The sequence below is a fragment of the Budorcas taxicolor genome, chromosome 3 (genome assembly GCF_023091745.1).
Source record: "Budorcas taxicolor isolate Tak-1 chromosome 3, Takin1.1, whole genome shotgun sequence".
NCBI lineage: Eukaryota > Metazoa > Chordata > Mammalia > Artiodactyla > Bovidae > Budorcas > Budorcas taxicolor.
This window is the reverse complement of record NC_068912.1, coordinates 108,146,075-108,165,981: the sequence shown is the minus strand read 5'-3', so window position 1 is coordinate 108,165,981 and position 19,907 is coordinate 108,146,075. Positions and strand designations below refer to the sequence as shown.

At 51.7% G+C, this 19,907-nt stretch overlaps 1 protein-coding gene across 1 annotated transcript in view; it reads right to left on the bottom strand.

Moving 5' to 3' along the window:
- Positions 1 to 11,605, bottom strand: part of INPP5B (inositol polyphosphate-5-phosphatase B) — a 51,590-nt gene extending 39,985 nt beyond the window's left edge. The window contains 7 exon segments of the mRNA XM_052637019.1: positions 1,850 to 2,029; positions 2,032 to 2,226; positions 7,587 to 7,697; positions 9,924 to 9,953; positions 10,088 to 10,185; positions 10,980 to 11,080; positions 11,507 to 11,605. Of these exon segments, the coding sequence (XP_052492979.1) occupies positions 1,850 to 2,029; positions 2,032 to 2,226; positions 7,587 to 7,697; positions 9,924 to 9,953; positions 10,088 to 10,185; positions 10,980 to 11,080; positions 11,507 to 11,557 (766 nt within the window). The 5' untranslated portion in view covers positions 11,558 to 11,605.
- Positions 11,606 to 19,907: the final 8,302 nt, after the last annotated feature.

Here is a 19,907-nt window from a genome sequence, read left to right as displayed (position 1 = left end):
TCACTCACCTCTGTGAATCATCAGATCCCTCTGTCACTGTCAGCTCCTTGGAGAAGCCCTGTTTCTCCTGATGCATATCACACACAGCATTTTAAAGCAGTGCTTGGGTTAGTTCCCCAAGCCATCAGGAAGTGGGTATTTTGATTACACGCATATAGGAAGCACCAAATTCCATATCTGTTTCCCGCTGGGTCTGGACTGTCTGGGACATTCAGAGGAGGCCCCAAGGGTTCCCCCTACTTGTTGTAGATGACATGACTCTCCTCTGAGACCAAAGAACTCTGCAAACACAGCTACCCAAACAGAACTAGAGGTCTGCTGCCATTTCTTACCAATTGTAACATGAGCATCCATTTGATAGTGTAATCCCATTTATTGTAGGGATTACGAGAGGGACAAATAATTTCAAATTAAAAATGAAACCAGCACCTTGACAGTAACTCTTCACCAGCATGCAGCTAGTTTGGGATTTTTGAAAGATCACAACAGAGTCTGACATCCCTTTGCATTCACGACCCCGCGGCTTCAGAGCCATCCCGACTCCTCACAGAAGACCTCCCTCCATTCAAGAGATGAAGCGCTTCTACAGGATCCGGCGTGCGGGCGAAAAGCCAGAACCCACCTCTTTCTGCTGCCATCGTGCCTGTCTTCTGTCTGGATGCTGGCAGCCTCTTTCCAAGGGGGCAGGGAAGGGTATGTTCTTAATCTTAAATTCTCACCTGTCTCAGTACCAGAGCCCAGAATGTCATGGAAACTGATGCAAAAGCTGTCTCAAGATCAGCACTTCATAACTGAGATAAACCCATGAGTTGCAAACTATCAGCACCATCGGGTGCTGTGACCGCGTCTTGCAGCGGCTGCAGAGAAGGTGAAGCACAAGCACGGAGGAAGTCCTTTGCTCGCTTCGTTTCCTCTCATTTTACAAACTTGTGCAATGTGTTATTCCCCCCCGCCCCTCACAGTTTCCAAGCGCGGTCAGAGCAAGTGGAGTGCCGGCCCACGCTTGCACAGGCACTTGACAGTTCTCTAGCAAGTGGCTGAGAAATGGGACACAAGTGGGTACTCACGGTCATGCCAAAGCCTGGACGTAACAGGAGCTGCACGGGCACACCCAGGAATAAAAAACACCAGGGAGCCCCGGACCGAAAATCCAGGAGCTGGACAAAAAATACCTCCTCCCAAAGCACTAGACTGACCCAAATTTCAGCCGGGGGCCTCTCACTCTCCAAAAGACAATCTCCTGCTCAACAATTGGCCTTTTGTGCTGCACAGCCTTATCCAGCAAGGGCTGGGTGGGAAAAAAAACAAACCTAGTCTCTTTTACCTGTAACCTCACTGTGGCCTCCAGGCCCAGGGTGGACAGGGCTCTCCTGGACTCCCGGTCTGCGCAGAGTCCAATCTCTCAGAGGGGCTGAGGACCGACAGGAGAGCCAGGCAGCCCCAGTACATACACCAGCCCTCACCCAAAGGAACGCTCTGCGATGGGGAGTGCATCCCCAACACAAGTCAGACGCGAACGTCAGGATGGAGAAACTGAAGCTCAGAGAGGGGCAGCCACCTGCCCCGGGTCACACAGCGAAGCAAGAACAGAGCTTTACTACAACCACAATCCCGACCTCGGGATTCCTGAATACCCCCACTGGCCCGCGCCTGCCCTCATCACAGCGGGCTGAGAACTAACATCCCCAGAGCCCTTCGGACCCAATGTCCCCGCCTCCGTAGGGCCAGGACCTTGGTCTTCGCCCCAGGCGTCCGCCGGACAACCCCGCAGACCCCGCCCGCCCGAGGGCCAGGCCCGCCACCGCCCCCGGCTCAAAGCCCCAGCCCAGCTTCCCACCTCCCGCCAGACCTGCCGAGTCGCGCTCCCGAGAGCCGGCGGCGGCGGACATTTCCCTGCCAGCTTCCTCAAGCTCTTCATCTCGCTGCCCGAGCCGCTCCGCCCCCCAAAGGAGCCCGCCCCCGCGTGCCACCCCCGCCAATCGAAGGCCGGTCTGCTTCGTAGCCCCGCCCCCAAACAGAACGGGGCCCGTCCCTGAGGCGAGGTCTCCTCCAATCCCTTTCGCGCCTTCCAAGACCGATACCTGCCTCCGCCAATTCTGGCACGCCCCGGCCAGGTGCCCGGGGCTGAATTCCAGCTTCGCGGCGTGGGCGGCTCGGGCTCCGGCTCAGTGCACCTGTATCGAGACAGCCACAGGAACTCAGGATCTGGGATCGCTGGGACGAAGCCTGTGGAAGGAAAAAGGAGGGAATACTGAGCCACGGGCTTGAAGAGCCGGTTCCACCTCGGCACGGTTGTCCGTCCGTGAGCAAATCGATCAGCCTCTCGGGGAGGCTCCAAGTCTGTTTCCCTCTCGCACAGGGTGCACCTGAGACTCAAATACAATAATAAATATGAAAACAAAGTGCTGGACCAAGATAGACCAGCGCCACCTCCTCCGACCTGGTGGTAATTATGTGCCTAGGCCTGTGCTTCACAAGTATATTACGTCCCTAATTCTCACAACTAATTTAAGGAGAAAGGAAACTGTTATTCCGTGGCAATGATTATCCCATGGCAACTCAGCTCAGGTGCAGTCTAAGGTGGAAGAGTGAGTGGCAGAGTGGGAATTCAAATAGATGTCAGTGCTAGAGAGCCGGTTGGAGGTTTTAACTATCCATGATCTCCATCAGCATCTCTCAGGCCTCTCCAAAAAAACACACTCTCTAAGTAAAAGCAGTGTGCTTGCTATGAAATACACCTTCAAGAGAAGCTCCATGGTTCCCTTTTAACCAGATTGCCATTTCTGTTTCCTAGAAATTCTTGAGTCCTCTCTGCCTCTCACTCAAACCCAGGTATGCCTGACTCCCAAACACTTGCTGTTTCCTATGCTATCCTCCCTGTCCCCCTTGGAGAACTGCATGAGCCTGACCAAACTGAATTGGATTTGTAAGAACATCATAAATGAAAAGACTTGGGTTGCAAGACTGATTATGGCACTGCCAGACATGGCTTTTAGATTATTTTCAGCATTTACATGCTATTAACCCATACTGTACCTCATCTGATCCTCACAAAACCCTTGGAATAGTAAGTAAGGCAAGTTCATATTTCCACTGTACAAATAATAAAGCCAAGGCTTGGGAATTCCCTAGTGGCCCAGTGGTTAGGGCGCTGCACTTTCACTGCATGGGTTCAATCCCCGGTAGGGGAACTAAGATTACACAAGCCAAAAACAAAACACACACACACACACACACACACACTCACACACAACAATAAAGCCAAGGCTCAAAGAGATTAAATATATTGTTCACAACTAGGAAGTGGCAGAGCTGGGATCTGAACCAAAACCTCTGGACTCCATGGACTTTGCAGGTATAGCTTGGGGTTCCAAACCTGGTTGCATTACTTCAGTTGATGAATGATTTCTGGTAAGGCACCATGTGTCAGTTTACTCTATCATGTATAAAACAGATACTTATACTTTAGTATTGCTCACAAGACTCAACAGAAGAACATGGTGGTTGTATGTTGTCTGACTATCTAAAAAACGTTTATGGCACACGGTAGGTACTCAATTCATGTTGGCTAATTCTTTTCTCTAACTGCAATCTCTTGACCAAGGCACTTCCACTCCCTGACCTTCTGTGCTGCACATTATTCACCAAGGACTGAGTGGGAAAAACCTAGTTACTTTCATCTATAACCTCTTCTTGGACTCTGGTCCCTTTATCTATAAAATGCAAGGGTTGGGCAGATGGATTCCCAAGAGCCTGTTGGCTCTGAGAGTCCCCTTTCACCCAGTTCCTCCCTGAGGAAGTCCATCTTGACAGCTACTCAGAGAACTTGAGTTAGTATAGTTTCCTTGCTGGTTACCTCACATGTAGACCCCAGGAGTAGGGAAGAGGAGTAAGCCTAAGAGAGGACAATCATCAGCTCTTCTCTCTCTCTCATTCTCACAGACAGACATCAAGTTCCGTTTCTCCATTCAACAAATATTTATTGAGTGCCTACCAGGTGGTGCTAATGGTAAAGAATCCGTCTGCCAATGCAGACTTGGGTTCGATCCCTGAGTTGGGGAGATCCCCTGAAGTAGGAAATGGCTACCCTCTCTAGTATTCTTGCCTGGAAAATTCCATGCACAGAGGAGCCTGGCAGGCTACAATCATGGGGCCACACAGAGTTGGACACGACAGAGCATATGCACACATCTAGGCACTGTTGTAACCACAGAAGGTTAAGTTGTGAACATAACCCAAAGTCACTGTTTCCACGGCACCTTCATTCTCATCAGTTTGATCTCTCCAGTCCATCCTCTCCTCCCCATCCCCATGATGGCCCCTGGTCCAAGTCTCATTTTTTATGCCTGAATCACTGCAAATACATCCCCACTGATCTCCCCGTTTGATGTCCCCCCCTTTGCACCGGTTGCCAGAGGAATTTTCCTAACATGCAAATCCTGCCTTATCATTGCTCATTTGAAAACTCCATCAGCTGTCCACAGGCTATAGAAAAGTCCAAGCTCTTTGTTGGTTGTTTAAGGCCTTCATGTACTATCTCTGTGGGCCTCTCCTGGCTCAGCTCACCCCACAGCATCCTCCCACCCCAACTTCAGTCCCACCCAGTGACTTGCTCTTAACTCCAAATGTCTGTTTTCCTCCTTGTTGCCTGCTTGGTAAAAACCTCACTTGTCCTTCAAGTCTCTGTTTAAACATCACTGCCTACGAGAAATCTTCCCTGAGCAGTTTAGATGGGATGGGTTGGCATGAGTTTAGGATGCATTAGAGTGAAACTCAAGAGGTCAGGTTCTGGAGGAGACTCTCTAATCCAGTCTAATGCTGCCTCTATTGTTTATACCAGCTATGTATTCGGGCAAGGCACTTACCTTCCCTGAACCTCAGTTTTCTCATCTGTAAGATGGAGATATAATACCTGCCCTGAAGGGTAGTGGTAAGGAAAATGAGATAATGTGCTGAAAGTTCTTCAGTGTCTAATACACAATAAGTCCATGATGAGTGTTAGCTGAGGAAATAGTCTCTGAGTTCCTACTATGTGCTGGGCATTTTCATATGTATTATCTCATTTAATTCTCACAATTCCCTGAGGAACATATTCTCTCTTTTTTTTCCCTCCCAAATATGTGTTTATTTTTGGCTGTGTTGAGTCTTTGTCCCTGCACTCAGGCCTTCTCTAGGTACGGAGAGCAGGGACCACTCTAGTTGCGGTGTGCAGCCTTCTCCTTGCGGTGGTTTCTCTTGTTGCAGAACACAGGCTTTAGGGCACTCAGCCTTCAGTAGGTGGAGCAGGCAGGCCCAGTAGTAGTTGTGGTGCCAGGCTTAGTTGCCCTAAGGCATGTGGGATTGAATCAGTGTCCCTTGCATTGCAAGGCAGATCCTTAACCATTGAACCACCAGGGAAGCCCCAGGATATTCCCTTTTTTTTTTTTGCCTTGCTGTGCAGCCTGTGGGATTAAACCCCAGGCCCTCTGCAGTGGACCTCAGAGTCTTAACTACTGAATCACCAGGGAATTCCCTGGAAGATATTCTTTACATATAGAAATCTATAATCAAGCAAACTCAAAATGAGGTCAGATTTGTGGTTACCAGAGGGAGGGGTAACATAGTGGGGAGGAAGGATTACATGAAGGTAGTCAAAAAGTCTAAAGCTTCAGTTATAGGATGATTAAGTACTAGGAATATGATGGGGCTTCCCTGGTGACTCAGCGGTAAAGAAGCTACCTGGCAATGCAGAAGACATCGGTCTGATCCCTGAGGTCGGGAAGATCCCCTAGAAAAGAAAATGGCAACCCACTCAAGTATTCTTGCCTGGGAAATCCCATAGACAGGACTTTGGTAGGCTGCAGTCCATCGGGTTGCAAAGAGTTGGACGTGACTTAGTGCTTGAGCACACGCAGAAATATGATTTGCAACACAATACATCTAACTAACACTGCTGTACGTTATATATGAAAGTTGTTAAGAGAGTAAATCATGAGGTTTCATCACGAGGGAAAAATATTTCTTTCTATGTCTTTAATTTTATATCTATATGAGATGATGGACGTTCACTAAACTTATTGTGGAAATCATTTCATGAGGTATTAAGTCAAATCATTATGCTGTGCACCTTAAACTTACACAATGCTGTATGTTAACTAGAGTTCAATAAAACTGGAAGAAAGGGAGGGACCTCCCTGGTGGTCCAGTGGCTAGGACTCAATGCTCCCAGTGCAGGGGCCCCAGGTTCGATCCCTGTTAAGGGAACTAGATCCCACATGCAGCAATGAAGATGATCGATCCAGGGTGTCACAACTAAGACCAGTGCGGCCAAATAAATATTTTTTCAAAGAACTGTAAGAAAAAAAAAAACAAATCTACAAAACCAAGGTTCAGAGAGGTGATACCCAAAGTCACACAGTTAAGGAACAGCAAAGACAAGTTTCAAATGCAAGAGGTCATATAGCTTCAAAGTCCATACTCTTGGCTGTTACGACTATTACTACTTTTGTTAAAAAACCTTATCAAATACTTTTTCTTTTTCCTCAAGATATTGTTCATTTGTATTATTTTGTGCACTATCCATCTCCTTTGGTCAATTTTCTATCAAAGTATTTATCTTCTAAAGAATTCATTTTTGATGCAGATATACTGAAGGCTTTTTTTTGTTTATGCAGGCAAAATTATCAATCAAGGACTATATTATTGCTCCTCATACAACTACCAATGGTATTCATAAAACAAGTTATCCTTATTAGTTGAAGGTTTGGAGATGAATTTCCCCCTGCTTAGAGAATCAATCCTTTAACTCAGCATTCAAGGCTCTATAATTTTGTTTCCTTTTAGCACACTCCCCTGTTTGCATCCAGTCAGTCCACTTCCTGCACACCAGGCAAATGAAGCTGGAGTGGCCAGACATTCAGGCTCCATGATGAGACCACAATAGAAAGGGAGCCCGCCCCTTCTCCCCCACCCCACCCCCGCAATTTCTGCAGAACAAAGATGCTGGCTAGGAAAGAAAGCAGTAACAGTGCTGGGTAAACAGCCAAGCTCCAGCACCTGGTGGCTCGAATTTGCATATTCTCTGTCTGATCTTCTGATCTGAACAACTCTCCTTTACCTGCCTAGCTAATCTCCTAGTCTAAACAGATTCTGCCCTAGAGGCCACTAACCTCTCTCTGCTAGTGCAAAGCTAGACCATTTTCTCAGTTGCAGTGGGGCACAGGGTTCAAGGGCAGACTTGCCTTGGTTCTAGTTGTCATTGGCAGAGAGAGGGAAGATGGGCCTCTAGAAGCTGCTGATCTTGCTAATCTACAGAAGAGTCTGTATTAGAATCACACCTCACCCCGTTCAGCCCTGCTCAGAGCAAGGAGGCCAAAAGGGCCCTGCTGGAGTTAAAACTCAGATCCAGAAATGGGAAAACAGAAATACAAACGCCGTGGCCAGCTGGTGACCTGGGGGCACTGTGGCCTCATGCCAATAGCTTTAAGAGGGCACAGAAACTGTGCAGTGTGAGTTCAAAGTGTGCAAAGTCAACTGGTGGTGGGGAGGTCAATGCCCAGCCACCCCTTCCCTGCCCCCTGCCACAGAGAGCCTGAGGTCTCACCTACCTGGACAGGCCCTGGCAACTTCCTGGAGGAACATTCTGGTGTGTGAACCAAAGGGGAGCTGGAAAAGGAGGCTGAGCTCTGCTGTGTCCAGCTGGACGGTGACATCTGAGCCTGTGCAGGGAAGCAGGACATGAGCTCTTGGCCTCTGAGATGCTAAGGTGCATCTTCGAGCTGGAGCCCCCAGAATGGAGTGTCAGCAGCGCAAGCTCCCAAAGCCCTTTTGACCCTTAAGCAATTGACTTATAGGTCAACTTAATGACTGTTGCTGGGACAATAGGGAGCCCTTGTACCCCCAGCTCCAAATTAACATCACCCTCAGTCTACAAGAGGGGGTGGACCTAGGCTCTGAAAAGCCACTAAGCCTTGCCATAGCCTTCTGGATGGAGATGGAAGAGACCAAGTTCCCTAACTATAGTCTACCCGCTCCCCCTCCCACCCCTCCCCCACCCAAGCGGAGTGAAAAGCACACAGAGGTGGGCAGAGGGGATGTCTGGCAGTCAGTCTCCCCCGGCTGTGCCGGGGACGTGCTAGGCACTGGGAATACCGTGCTGAAGAGATCAGCCTGTGGATGGTGTCTGGCTTACAGCGTAACCTGAGTACCCAAAACACGTGCTGAGCTAGTGAATAAGTAGGAGCAATCTAGCAGACTGATCAAGAGTGTGGGCTCCAGGGTCTGTAGTCTGAGTTTGAATCCTGGTCCCACCACTTACTGAATTACTTAATTTCTCTGGGTCCCCATTACCTCATCCATAAAATAGGAATGAAAGCAGTGATAACCTCACAGAATTGTGAGGAGAGCACCACCTGATGTGTGTAAAGCTCTTAGCATAGTACCTGGCCAAGATCATCTTTGACCAAATATTCATTCCTATTATCAATATTTTTATAACAACTACTACTTCACTACTGTGACTATAGTCCAGCAAAAAAAAAAAAAAAAAAGTGAAGAGGAACTAAAGAGCCTCTTGATGAAAGTGAAAGAGAAGTGTGAAAAAGCTGGCTTAAAACTACTAAGATCATGGGATCCAGTCATCACTTCATGGCAAGTAGATGGGGAAACAATGGGAACAGTGAGAGACTATTTTCTTGGGCCCCAAACCACTGCAGATGGTGACTACAGCCATGAAATTAAAAGATGCCTGCTCCTTGGGAGAAAAGCTATGACCAGCCTAGGTAGCATATTAAAAAGCAGAGACACTGCTTTGCTGACAAAGGTCCATCTAGTCAAAGCTGTGGTTTTTTCAGTAGTCATGTATGGATGTGAGAGTTGGACCATAAAGAAAGCTGAGCGCTGAAGAATTGATGCCTTTGAACTGTGGTGCTGGAGAAGACTCTTGAGAGTCCCTTGGACTGCAAGGAGATCCAACCAGTCCACCCTAAAGGAAATCAGTCCTGGGTGTTCACTGGAAGGACAGATGCTGAAACTGAAGCCTCAATACATTGGCCACCTGATACAAAGGACTAACTCACTGGAAAAGACTTTGAGGCTGGGAAAAATTGAAGGCAGGAGGAGAAGGGACAACAGAGGATGAGATGGTTGGATGGCATCACCAACCTGACGGACGTGAGTTTGAGCAAGCTCCAGGAGTTGGTGATGGACAGGGAAGCCTGGCGTGCTGCAGTCCATGGGGTAGCAAAGAGTTGGACACGATTGAGCAACTGAACTGAACTAGACAGTCTAGCAAAGAAGATAGATATTAAACAGGTCACTAGATAATTAGGGGCTTCCCAGGTGGCGCTAGTGGTAAAGAACCCGTCTGCCAATGCAGGAGACTTAAGTGGCACAGGTTTGATCCCTGGGTCAGGAAGATCCCCTGGAGGAGGGCATGGCAACCCACTCCAGTATTCTTGCCTGGAGAATCCTATGGACAGAGGAGCCTGGCAGGCTACATAGTAAAGGGTCCAACATGACTGAAGTGACTTGGCACAGAACATAAGTAATTAAATCACTGTGAATGACAGAGAGGTGGCAAGGATGAGAAAAAGGAATGTGTGTGAGGTACAAACACTTTCAGGATACAGACAATCTCAGGAGCTCAACAAAGGCTTTCTGGGGAAACTGAGTGTGCAGTGAAGCCCTGAAGGAGTGAGGGCTTTGAGGAGGAGGGAGCTGAGTGGGCAGGGGCTCCGTGGTGAAAACTTGTCACGTGTGAGGTGCTTGGAAGGCAGAGGGTTCCAAGTTCAGCAAGCAGGAAAGAGAGTGACTGGATTGATGAGCGGGGCTAATCCAACAGGGTCTTGTGTGCCACAGTGAGGTGATCAGAGGGTACTCTTCACCCCACTCCTTCTCTCTGCAGTTTGCCCAAGGACCCAACTCAGACTGAAAGGACCACTCACCAAGAATGTAGAACTCACCATCCGGGGACACTGCAGGGAGGGAAAGGAAAAGGCCCTTAGCTATTGAGCATCATCCTTGCTCCCACCACCCCACCCCCAATCAGGGCAGAAATGACCTGGGAGCCCTGAGGAGAGGGATCATCCCATCCCGCCCACTGTGGCACCTTCTTCCAGTGTGAAATCCCGAGAGACTGGCACGATCTGGTCCAAGGAGACATCGTCCCCGGTAATGGCCATCCTCCGGTGCGTGTACAGGAAGAGACTGAGGGCAGGAAGCATCGTAAGGCCAGGGTGCACGCGGCCATTCCTCAGTCCACCACGGAAGCCTCAGGGTGCTCGGCTCGCATTCCCTCCTTGGTCCCTGGGGGGTGTGCTCATGCCTCTCTGCACAATGGTGCCCATCAGAGACTGATGGGTCATCAAGGCTGGACTTGCCTCACTTTGGGGACTAACCCCGCTTTGTTAGTAAAACCCATGCATAATCTCCCCCTTGTGCATTCTAGGACTGTGTGTGACAAGAACAGGGCAATCCTCACCTCCTCCTCTCCCTCCCTGAACCTCAGTTTTTCCATCTGTAAAGGAAGAATGATGGGTTCAAAAATGTCTAAGGCTCCTCCTTCCCAGATCTGAGACCCTGAGGGTCACTTTTCAGCTGTGAGAACTTTGATCATTATTCTTGCTCTGTTTCTGGGTAACAGGTGGGTGTTACTAGCAACATTTACGCAGCCCTTTTTACGTGCTTCACAGCATTTTAACTACTTTATATGCAGAAACTCATTTTAATCTTTAGTTTGGACACATTGAGGTTTGCTCAAGGTGTAACAAAGCCTAGGTTGGAATCCAAGACAGTCAGGCCACGGGGTTTCTCATCAGATTTTGAGGACTATATGAGCTATTAATACATAGGGCTGGGCATATAGTGTTCAGAAACTATTAACCATCATTATTATAATTATTCTAGAAGCCTCAGACTCTGTTCTAGAAGGTGTGAAATCCAGCTGGAGGGACGATGGAAACAATAAAGCCAAACAGGCAAGGCCCAACTCCATCACTTACGCGTGTTCCTGGCCACCTCGCTCCGGACGGCAGCGCACGAGTCCCAGGAGGCGGCTCTGCCTGCTGTCGCCCTCGCACAGCATACCTTGCACCGCCTGCCGCTCAGGGTCAAGGCAAAGGGAAAGGAAGCCTGCATCCAGGCCTTGCCCAACCCGGCCCGCCCCACCAGCCTTGCCTTGGCTTGCTCTGCCCTCACCCATGCAGGTTTACTGTGTGACCCTGGGCAGGTCCCTTCACCTCTCTGACCCTTTCTCATCTGTAAAATAGGGATATCAACCCCCAACTTCACAGGGGGTGGGAGGATAACTGAGTCTTTAAAGCATAAGGCAGAGAGTCGAGAACTGAGTACTTAGTAGGTACTGGTTTCCTTCCCTCCACCCCCGTGTCCCCCCTCCCCCCATGGCACAGAGAGAGGGAGGCAACCAGAGAGACACATAGACACCTGCCATTCCACTTCCCAAGCCCAGGCAGGGAGGCCCTGGGGCTGGGAGCTGCAGGCTGCAGGCTGCAGGGAAGGATATGATGACGCAATAGTCCCCATCAGCCAGGGTCTCCTGGATGGCCACAGACTGGTCCATGCCGGCCCCTGCACACCCTGGGGAAGGGCAGAAGGGAGGCCCTTTATGTCAACACGTCACCCGGGATGTGATGGAGTTGCCTCTGAGGACCGCTGGCAGGGAGGCGGGGCTCTGCTGGGAGAAGGTGGAGGAGGCCCCATCGTCTCCCTCCTCCTCCCCCTTTGCCATCCTTTGCCTCTGATGGGAGGTACAATTTGCTATGCCGCCCTCTGTCCTGAAGGGCATCCAGTCACTCCTTAGTGGGATCCAGTCTACTTGCTGGCCGTGCGGTGCCCTGTCCCATTACCGGAGAGGAGGATATGGTCTTAATTGCTCGGGGATGGGGGCTCTGCCTCCCTTTTGGGGGAGCAGTGTTAGTTCTGCTAACAGCTGTCTGGGAGGTGTCAGGGGTGTATCTGCATGTATCTTGGGAAGGGAGTGTCTCATTCTGGACCAGGACTCCAGTCCTGTCCCTCTTGCCTTGGAGATGGGCAAGTGTCCCGTTACTCCTTGGCCCTCCCCCAGCCCAGCAGGCCACATTGCATCAGCCAAAGGCTGCGGGTGTCCGGTCTGACAGCCTCAGGACAGGGTACCCAGCCCTCAGCTTGCCCAGTCCTTCCTGCCCAGCCCTGCCCTGGCTTGCCCACTCCGCACTCACTCCTGGCCCCCTGTTATTGCTGCCTACCTCCTGAGCTGTCACCGCTGCTGGGTGTGCGGAACCTCGGCCGGGACCCGGTCAATGACTACATTTCCCAGCAGCCCCTACGCCACACAATGGTCAGCCAGCCTGCAAGTCCCAGCATGCTGTGCCAATGTGGGGGTTGAGGGGGCTCCTCCCCCCCGCCCCCCCACCCCCGCCGTTAACTCCTTAAGTCCTGTGGTACCCTCGGCGCCCTATTCTGGAAAGCTTTTCCTAAGGACTCCCCTCGACATCAGCCCTTGAGCGGCCAGAGTTCCTTATCCAGGCCCCGGAAGGAAGACGGTCACTTTAAGGGAAAACATTTTCTCAGTTTCATCCTCAGCTCCTCACACTTCCAGGCAGGGCGACACTGGCCTCTACTGGAACACTTCCTCCCCAGGTACCTATCCTGTCCTAGCTTCAGAGAGAACAACACTATGAAGAACCGCATACCCCCATTTTCCAGGTGGAGAAACTGAGACTCAGAGAGGTTAAGCGTCCTGACCAAGGTCTCGCAACTGAAACATGTGACTCCAACTTCCATGCCACGGACACTGCCACCCACGGCCGCATTTCCTCCCTTAGCCTCAGCAGGGGTGTGTGACAGGAGGACACTGCCACCCACGGCCGCATTTCCTCCCTTAGCCTCAGCAGGGGTGTGTGACGGGAGGACACTGCCACCCACGGCCCCACTTCCTCCCTTAGCCTCAGCAGGGGTGTGTGACCAGCCGTCCTGCCTGCCTCACAGGGCTGTGTGAGGAAAAGGGAGGCTAACGCGCGTTGTCAGGGGTGTGACTGTGTGTCATACGCAGTGTCTGTGCTGAGGCCCCATCCTCTCTCCTCAGGAGGAGAGACAGCAAGGGAGGGGGCCCCCGCTCAGCACTCACGACAGCCCGAGCCTGCACTTCGGTGTTCTCCAGCCCTTTCCCCTGATTCACTGGCCACTGGGCAAGGCTTTCCTCCTTTGGGGCCTGCCCTTCTCCACCTAAGATAAGGAGGCTGCTCCAGATGGACAGAAGGGCCAGCTCAGATTAGGGTGTCGAGGACCAGTCTCTCCCAGTCTATTGGCCATTTCACGAAGCTGTAAGCTCCCTGAGGACAGGCTGTATCTTTTCCTTATCACTCCAGTGTTGTTTCTGGCACACAAACTGACCCTGAGAACATGTTTATTGAGTTAGTGAGTCATCTTAATGAGTACTTTTTCTCTTAAGCTCTGACCCAAACTGAAGGGTCAGTGCTGGGGAAGGAGTGACCGTGTGACTTCTAGTCCATTCCCCCTCCTTTTCCCCTAAGCTCAGAGTTGCTGCCCTAGTGACCAGTTTGAATAAGCAAATCTCTTCCAGAAAAAGTAACTTCTTCCCAATTTTCCTGGAAATATCCATAGCACAAATGGAGCTCAAGTTTATTTGAATTTGGTTTCAAAGCTGAGTTGAGGATGAGGGTAAAGGGGATTGAGTCACACCCTTCGAGATAAAGAGGGCTGAGGTCACTTCAGGAAATCAGGGGAACCCCAATTCCAGCCCCCTCTTTGTGTCAAAGTCTGGGGAGGGTCAGGGAAAAGTGGACAGGGACGAGCATTTCTTTTTTGGCTTCTGCTGTTTTTTTTGGCCACACAGAGGCATGTGGAATCTTAGTTTCCCAACCACGGATCACACTTGCACCCCCTGCACTGGAAGGACAGAGTCTTAACCACTGGACTATCAGTGAAGTCCCAGGACTAGGCACATTTTACAGATAAAGAAACTGCTCCTGCAGGACTTTGGGGTCCTCGTACTTGATGGGGATCAGATAGGAGACTGTTCTGTTTTATCAGACAAAACTCCAGCCTGCCCCCTTGGAGGGCATCATGTTCAGGCCTAGGCCCTGGGAACCTCTAGCACAGAACTGCAGTCTTGATAAATCCCTTTCACTAAAGATACAGTCACAGGAATCAGAGCTGGCAGTGGGCCTGGCAACTTCCAGGGCCTAAAGGGTCTTCCTGCCTGCTGCTACCTGACTCAGCCTGGCCTAGCTGGGTGAGCAGGACCAAGAGCAGGGCAGAGTGGAGGAGAAGCAGCCCCAGCCAGGGTCCCCTGCAGGGGGCTTCTGGTGGCCCCTGGTGCTGCCCTGTTGAAATGGAGGTTCCCATCCAGCTGGAGGCAGCTGTCAGGGGCCGAGGCTTGGCAGCACTCTTGGTAGCGGGGCTGAGCCACAGCCCCATGACACCTGGGGGTCCCTGCCAGGCAGGCCTGGCTGCACCCTGCAGAGTGGCCTGAGCTGGGTTGTTTCAGCCACAAGAAGAGATGGGACTATTCATTCTCCCCTTGCCTTCGTCCCCCATTCATGGAGGCAAAAAGTGTTAAGTGGGAGACTTCCCTGGTTGTCCAGTGGCTAAGACTCCATGCTCCCAATGCAGGGGGCCAGGATTCAACCCCTGGTCAAGGAACTAGATGCCACAGTCCACAGCTAAGGCCAGATGCAGCCATAAATAAATATTGGGAAAAAAAAACGTGAAGTGGAGCTATGGGCTGAGTCGGACTTCACTGGGCCGCTGGTTCCCAGCCAGCTGGTTCCCAGAGAACATACAAGGCGATCAGAAACAAGGGGCATGTCACGGGGACTTGGAGGAGTCCAGCTGCCATCCTGGATTTCAGCATTATGTGGAGCTAAGAGGGGTCCAGCAGCCTGGGCCCCAGCAGGTCTAGCTCCAGCCAGATTCAGCTGCCGACCCCCCTCTCTCCAGGCAGGAGGAGGCCTGCAGTTCTAAGGGAGGGCAGCGCTGGACCTTGGAGCACTCCAGGGCCCCACCTCACAGAAGTGCAGGCCCTCAGTCACTTTGAAGCAGTCACTGCCTTGGCAGGAGAAGGTGGGACAGGGTTTCATCTGGAAGACAAAGTGAAAGAAGAATGAGGGATGGGGAGCCCTGTGAATTCTGGACTCAGGTGGGGGCTGGCTGCCTGTCTCACTGGCCTCAGCCACCACCCGGAGCAGGCAGGTGTGGGCACACACTCACGTTTTTTTGGGGGGTGGCTGGAGGGGTGATGATCACCAGGAGTGGAGTGGGAAGTGGCTTGTCCTCTGGGATGGTCAGGTGGCCTAGGCCTGGGAGCAGAGCAGGGCTGTCCGGGGAAGTGCGGTGACACACGTGCTGGGGGACAGGTCCTCTGCGAAGTCCCCGCTCCTGCCCCAAGGGAAGAGCATCCTGTGTGTGGATGTCACGACCTGAAACTCCCCCATCTCTGCCACCTGGAGAGGCACAGGAACTGCTTTACAGTGGGGGTGGGGGTGGGGAGTTAGGGTTAGTGGAAATCCTGAAGGGCTGGGGCACAGGGAAGGAGGGTAGACCTCAAAGCTAAGGGTCAGCCTGACAAGGTTGAGAGGTTGGGGTGTTGATAGAGGTTGGGAAGGTTGGTGAAAACAGCTCAGCTTTGGAGGCCTGTCAAAGGGTGGGGCTCAGAGTTGGGCATTAGTGAGTGGGCAAGGCTCAGGGCTAGGGGGCAGGTGGAGTGGGGCTCTGAACTTATGGGGCCAATGGGAGGAAGGGCTTGGAGTTGAAGGAGCACAGAGGAGGGGTTCAGAGCTGCAGGCTGGGGGTCACTGTCTCACCTGAGACCAACTGGCTGAGTGCCAGGCAGAGAAGCCACCGCTGCAGCCTTGCAGAGAGCAGGATCGGGGCTGGAGTTTGTTGGCCTGCAGGCAAGGCCTGGGACTGGTTTCATGTCTCCCCTCACAACCAGGCTGCACTGAGCCGTGTGGTGCAAAGTGTTGAGTAGGATCAGTTGGGTGAAGAGAGAGCCAGCAAGTTCAGGACCAGCCAGTTCAGGAGGGGCCAGGCGGTCCTGGACTGTAACTCAGCTTCTCAGGGCAATCCGAAGTGACTCCTCTCTCTCGGGCTTTGGTATCTCCCTCCCCGCACCTACTGGAGGCACCTGGATGTCAGCACCCCTCCAGCTCTGCAGCAGCTGCTGGCAGCATCCTGCCCAGGCCCTACAGCAGCCCCGCCCCATACCTTGCAGTAGTTCTCCCCTGGGCTACACTCTTGCTGTTCTGTTGGAGAGCAATGCCTCCTGGTAGCACGCCTCTCGGAAGCGGTGGAAGCTGTGGCATGTCTGCGGGAGGGTTTGAACGCTGTGGCCCTGTTTCCACAGAAGGCATCCAGGAGGCTCTCTCCTCCTTTGTCCGCTGCTTTGTTGCTTACTTGGACAGAAGGCGGTGGGATGCGGGGTGCGGGGAGCTAGCTTCTCACCGGGTGGTGGTTCTGGGCTACTAGGAAGACCTGCAGGAGGACTAGTAGGAAGGAAAGGAGAGAAGACCACTGCAGGAAGTAACCAGCTCCAGAGTCAAGATTAAGGGAAAGTCACTCCATGGGTAAGTCAAAAAAGGTCATGACATAGGGGAAAAAGAAGGGACAGTGTCAGGGCACAGCAGTACTGACAGGTTAGGGTTGGTCACAGGGACCAGGAAAGGCTGGTGTCCCTGGGCTGTGGACAGTTACCTCTGAGCAAAGCAGCCTGATGGCTACTCCTGGTCACAGACATCTCTGATTATGTACTTGAGGAGCCCGAGAGAGTGAAGGCCGGTCCTGGGAGACCCAGGGGAGGGCTGCAAACAGAGGTTCCCATATTGGACCATGCAGATGCATAAACTAAGGCTGTCATACTGTTGGTGATATTGAGGTTGGCACAAAGGGGCCTGCAGCCCAGTAACGGCCCCTCTGAGAGTGAATGTTGTTGTTGGCATGGCAACAGCAACATCCCAAGCCCGAGGGGACACAGAGCTGGAGCAGGTGCAGTGACAGGAAATAGACACCCGGTGCCTCTGACCTGGCCTCACTTGCCTCTGACATCAGAAGGTGCTAGGGTGGGGAGTAGAGGGCGATAGGCTTCCTCAGAACCCAGGGCAGGAAAATGCTGGGTCACAGAGAGAGTCAAAAGTCAGGGTTCCTTTGTCCAGATTCTTCAGGGTTCTAATCAGAGCTGAGCCAAGGACAGGAGGTAGCTTTCAGACCCTGGGTACCTGGATCCCAGCTCTGCCTCTCCCAGTATGAAGGGATCAGATCTGTAAGGGTCTGCTAAGCCCAGGCTCAAGTTTCTCCATGTGAGGCAGAAAACTGCTGGAGAGGGGAGAGGGGGCCATTATTCCCATCTTCCTGCCCAACCCTGGGAGGCTGAGTATTATCCAGCCCCCAAAGTTCCTGGAGTTAACAGGGCATATTTCCCTGTCCTCATGGGTTGGTCCTCTATCAGCACTTGGACCTCTTAGGCGATGGTTGCCACGGTGATGTGATACGGAAGGGAGACTGGATCCTGTCTGGGCTGGGCCCCTTTTGGCAGTGGTCTTCAATGCATGAGTGGGGCAGTACTCAGAAAATCCCAGATACAGAGGTGAGGTAGGATCGGACCCTTTGGCAACAGGGGCCACTTATCACCAGGAGCCTCTTCCTCTCTATGGCTCCCTCTCCTCCAAGGCTATATTCAAGAAGTGTTCTCATCCAGTCAACACCTCTCAAGGGGACTTCAGTCTCCAAAGGCAGATAGGTCAAGAGGGCAGCCCAAAGTTCTCCCCAGCCCCTGTGTCCTTGTGAAATAAAGGGCCCAGGCCTCCCACACAGCCCCTTCCTTTCCCCCTCCTTGGTTGGGAACAGCTGAGGCTGGAGGCACAGCTCAGGAGTGTGAGGGAAGCAGACCTTTGACCAAGTTGGAAAGCTGGGCCAGGCCTAGAGGGTTACAGCTCGTCTGTGTCAGTTCTGGCTCCTTGCCCATCTGCTTTAGACTGTGCACTCCTCAATGACTAGAGTCCCAATATTCCCTGAGCCCCAGCTCCTTCCAGCGGTAGATTAACCTGTGTGCCTGAATGTGTGGAGGGCAACCAGCATGTGTCCCTGAGTCAGGAGGCTGCAAGTGCAGTCCTTGGAAGCTGGGGGCTGCCCTTCATCCCCTCCTGTCATCTGTCAGCTCTGGGAGTTCCCGCTGACACTGCTGCCACCCCTGGGGACACAAGCAAAAGAAGGAAGCTGATGTTCAGACTGGAAGCAGGAGAATATAAAGCCAACTGGCAGATAGACAGGGACCACTGGGATGTGTCTTTTTTGTGTAGATAAGAAAGCCTGCAGGCATCTTATTTGTGTAGATGAGAAAGCCAGCAAGTGGAGCAGGCTCCCAGAAGAGGGGAGGCCAGGGCCAATTTGCAATGAAAGTCCATCTGGCTGATAGAGGGAAGGCAAGTGGGTGAGGAGAGGTCACAGGCCCATTCCTACCAAGAGAATGTTGAGGTGAGGCTGCTGCCAGGCAAGACTGGAAGAATGAAGGGAAAGAGTTATCTCAAGGATAAAAAAAAATGTAAACAAATGCAGAGGGAAGATGAAAACCTCACCTTTGTCTGCCCTTCACTTTCCAACACATGGGTTACCTTTAGGGTGCTCCCTTCATGGAGCCTTCCAGCACAAGCTGACCCAGCGAGGGGACCAGAAGGGAAGTGGAGGAAATAGATGATAGGTGAGGCTGGACACAGACTTATTTATTGCCTTTCCTTTCAGAAGTAGGGACTTGCTTTCAGAAGTCCTCTTGCTTCTGGGAGGTTCATCCCAAGTCAGCCTCAGGGGTCAGCAGCGCCAATCCGGAGGTCAATCCCAGATTCCTGCCCAGGGCTGGAAGGGGCAGGTAGAGACCTGCAGCCTTTCTGATGGAGGAGCTTTCCTCCTTGAACGGTGAGCTGAGTCATCTGTTCCCGGCAAGGCAGTGCCCTGGCAGAGGCTCAGACTCCAGGTTTAAGGGAGAGATTCTCAGAAGACTCAGGAACCAAGGATGCACTTCTGGGGATTAACTATACAAGATGTTTATGCAGGGACTTCCCTGGCAGTTCAGTGGTTAAGACTCTGAGCTTCCACTGCAGCGAGCATGACATCAATCCTTGGTCAAGAAACTAAGACGCCACGTGACACACAGCATGGCAAAAAAACAAAAACAAAAACTACGTGCATGCATATTTTTGTGATGTTGACTTAAAAAAAATGCATAATGTGTGAGTTGCAAGTTAAATTTTCTTTGGGGCAAAATAAGGACTGTAGCCTGGGAGACAGCACCTCAGAATAGCTCTGAGAAACTGCTCCCAAGAGTTTAGGGGTAAGGACAGTATATATGTGATTTTGGTGAATACATGCCATCAAGCACGTATTTTTTTCAGGTTTCTGTTGGTCTCGTGAGGCTTCTGCTAGTCATGAGAAACAATTGTCACCATGACGGATTTTAGTGTTTCTGTAGATATGGGGCAATTCAAGAACTGGGCTCATAAAATCAGCCCCTGAAAATATCTGAAGACCTGTCCTGCCAGTTTCCACCCCTCTTCTACCAAAGCACAAAGTGCCTCATCTCTGCAGGTGGTAGGGAAGGTCAGCAGCTACAGCAGCAGATGACTTAGTCGTTGTAGAGGTAGATAGGTAGATGACAAGTACCCATGGCAAGTGCCAATTTGTAGCTGACACTAAGGAGAAAGCTTCCCTGGTGGCTCAGGTGGTAAAGAGTGAAAGTGAAGTTGCTCAGTCGTGTCCGACTCTTTGCGACCCCATGGACTAATAGCCTACCAGGTGGTAAAGAATCTACCTGCAATGCGAGAGACCTGGGTTTGATCCCTGGGTTGGGAAGATCCCTGCAGGAGAGCACGGCAACCCACTGCAGTATTCTTGCCTGGAGAATCCCCATGGACAGAGGAGCCTGG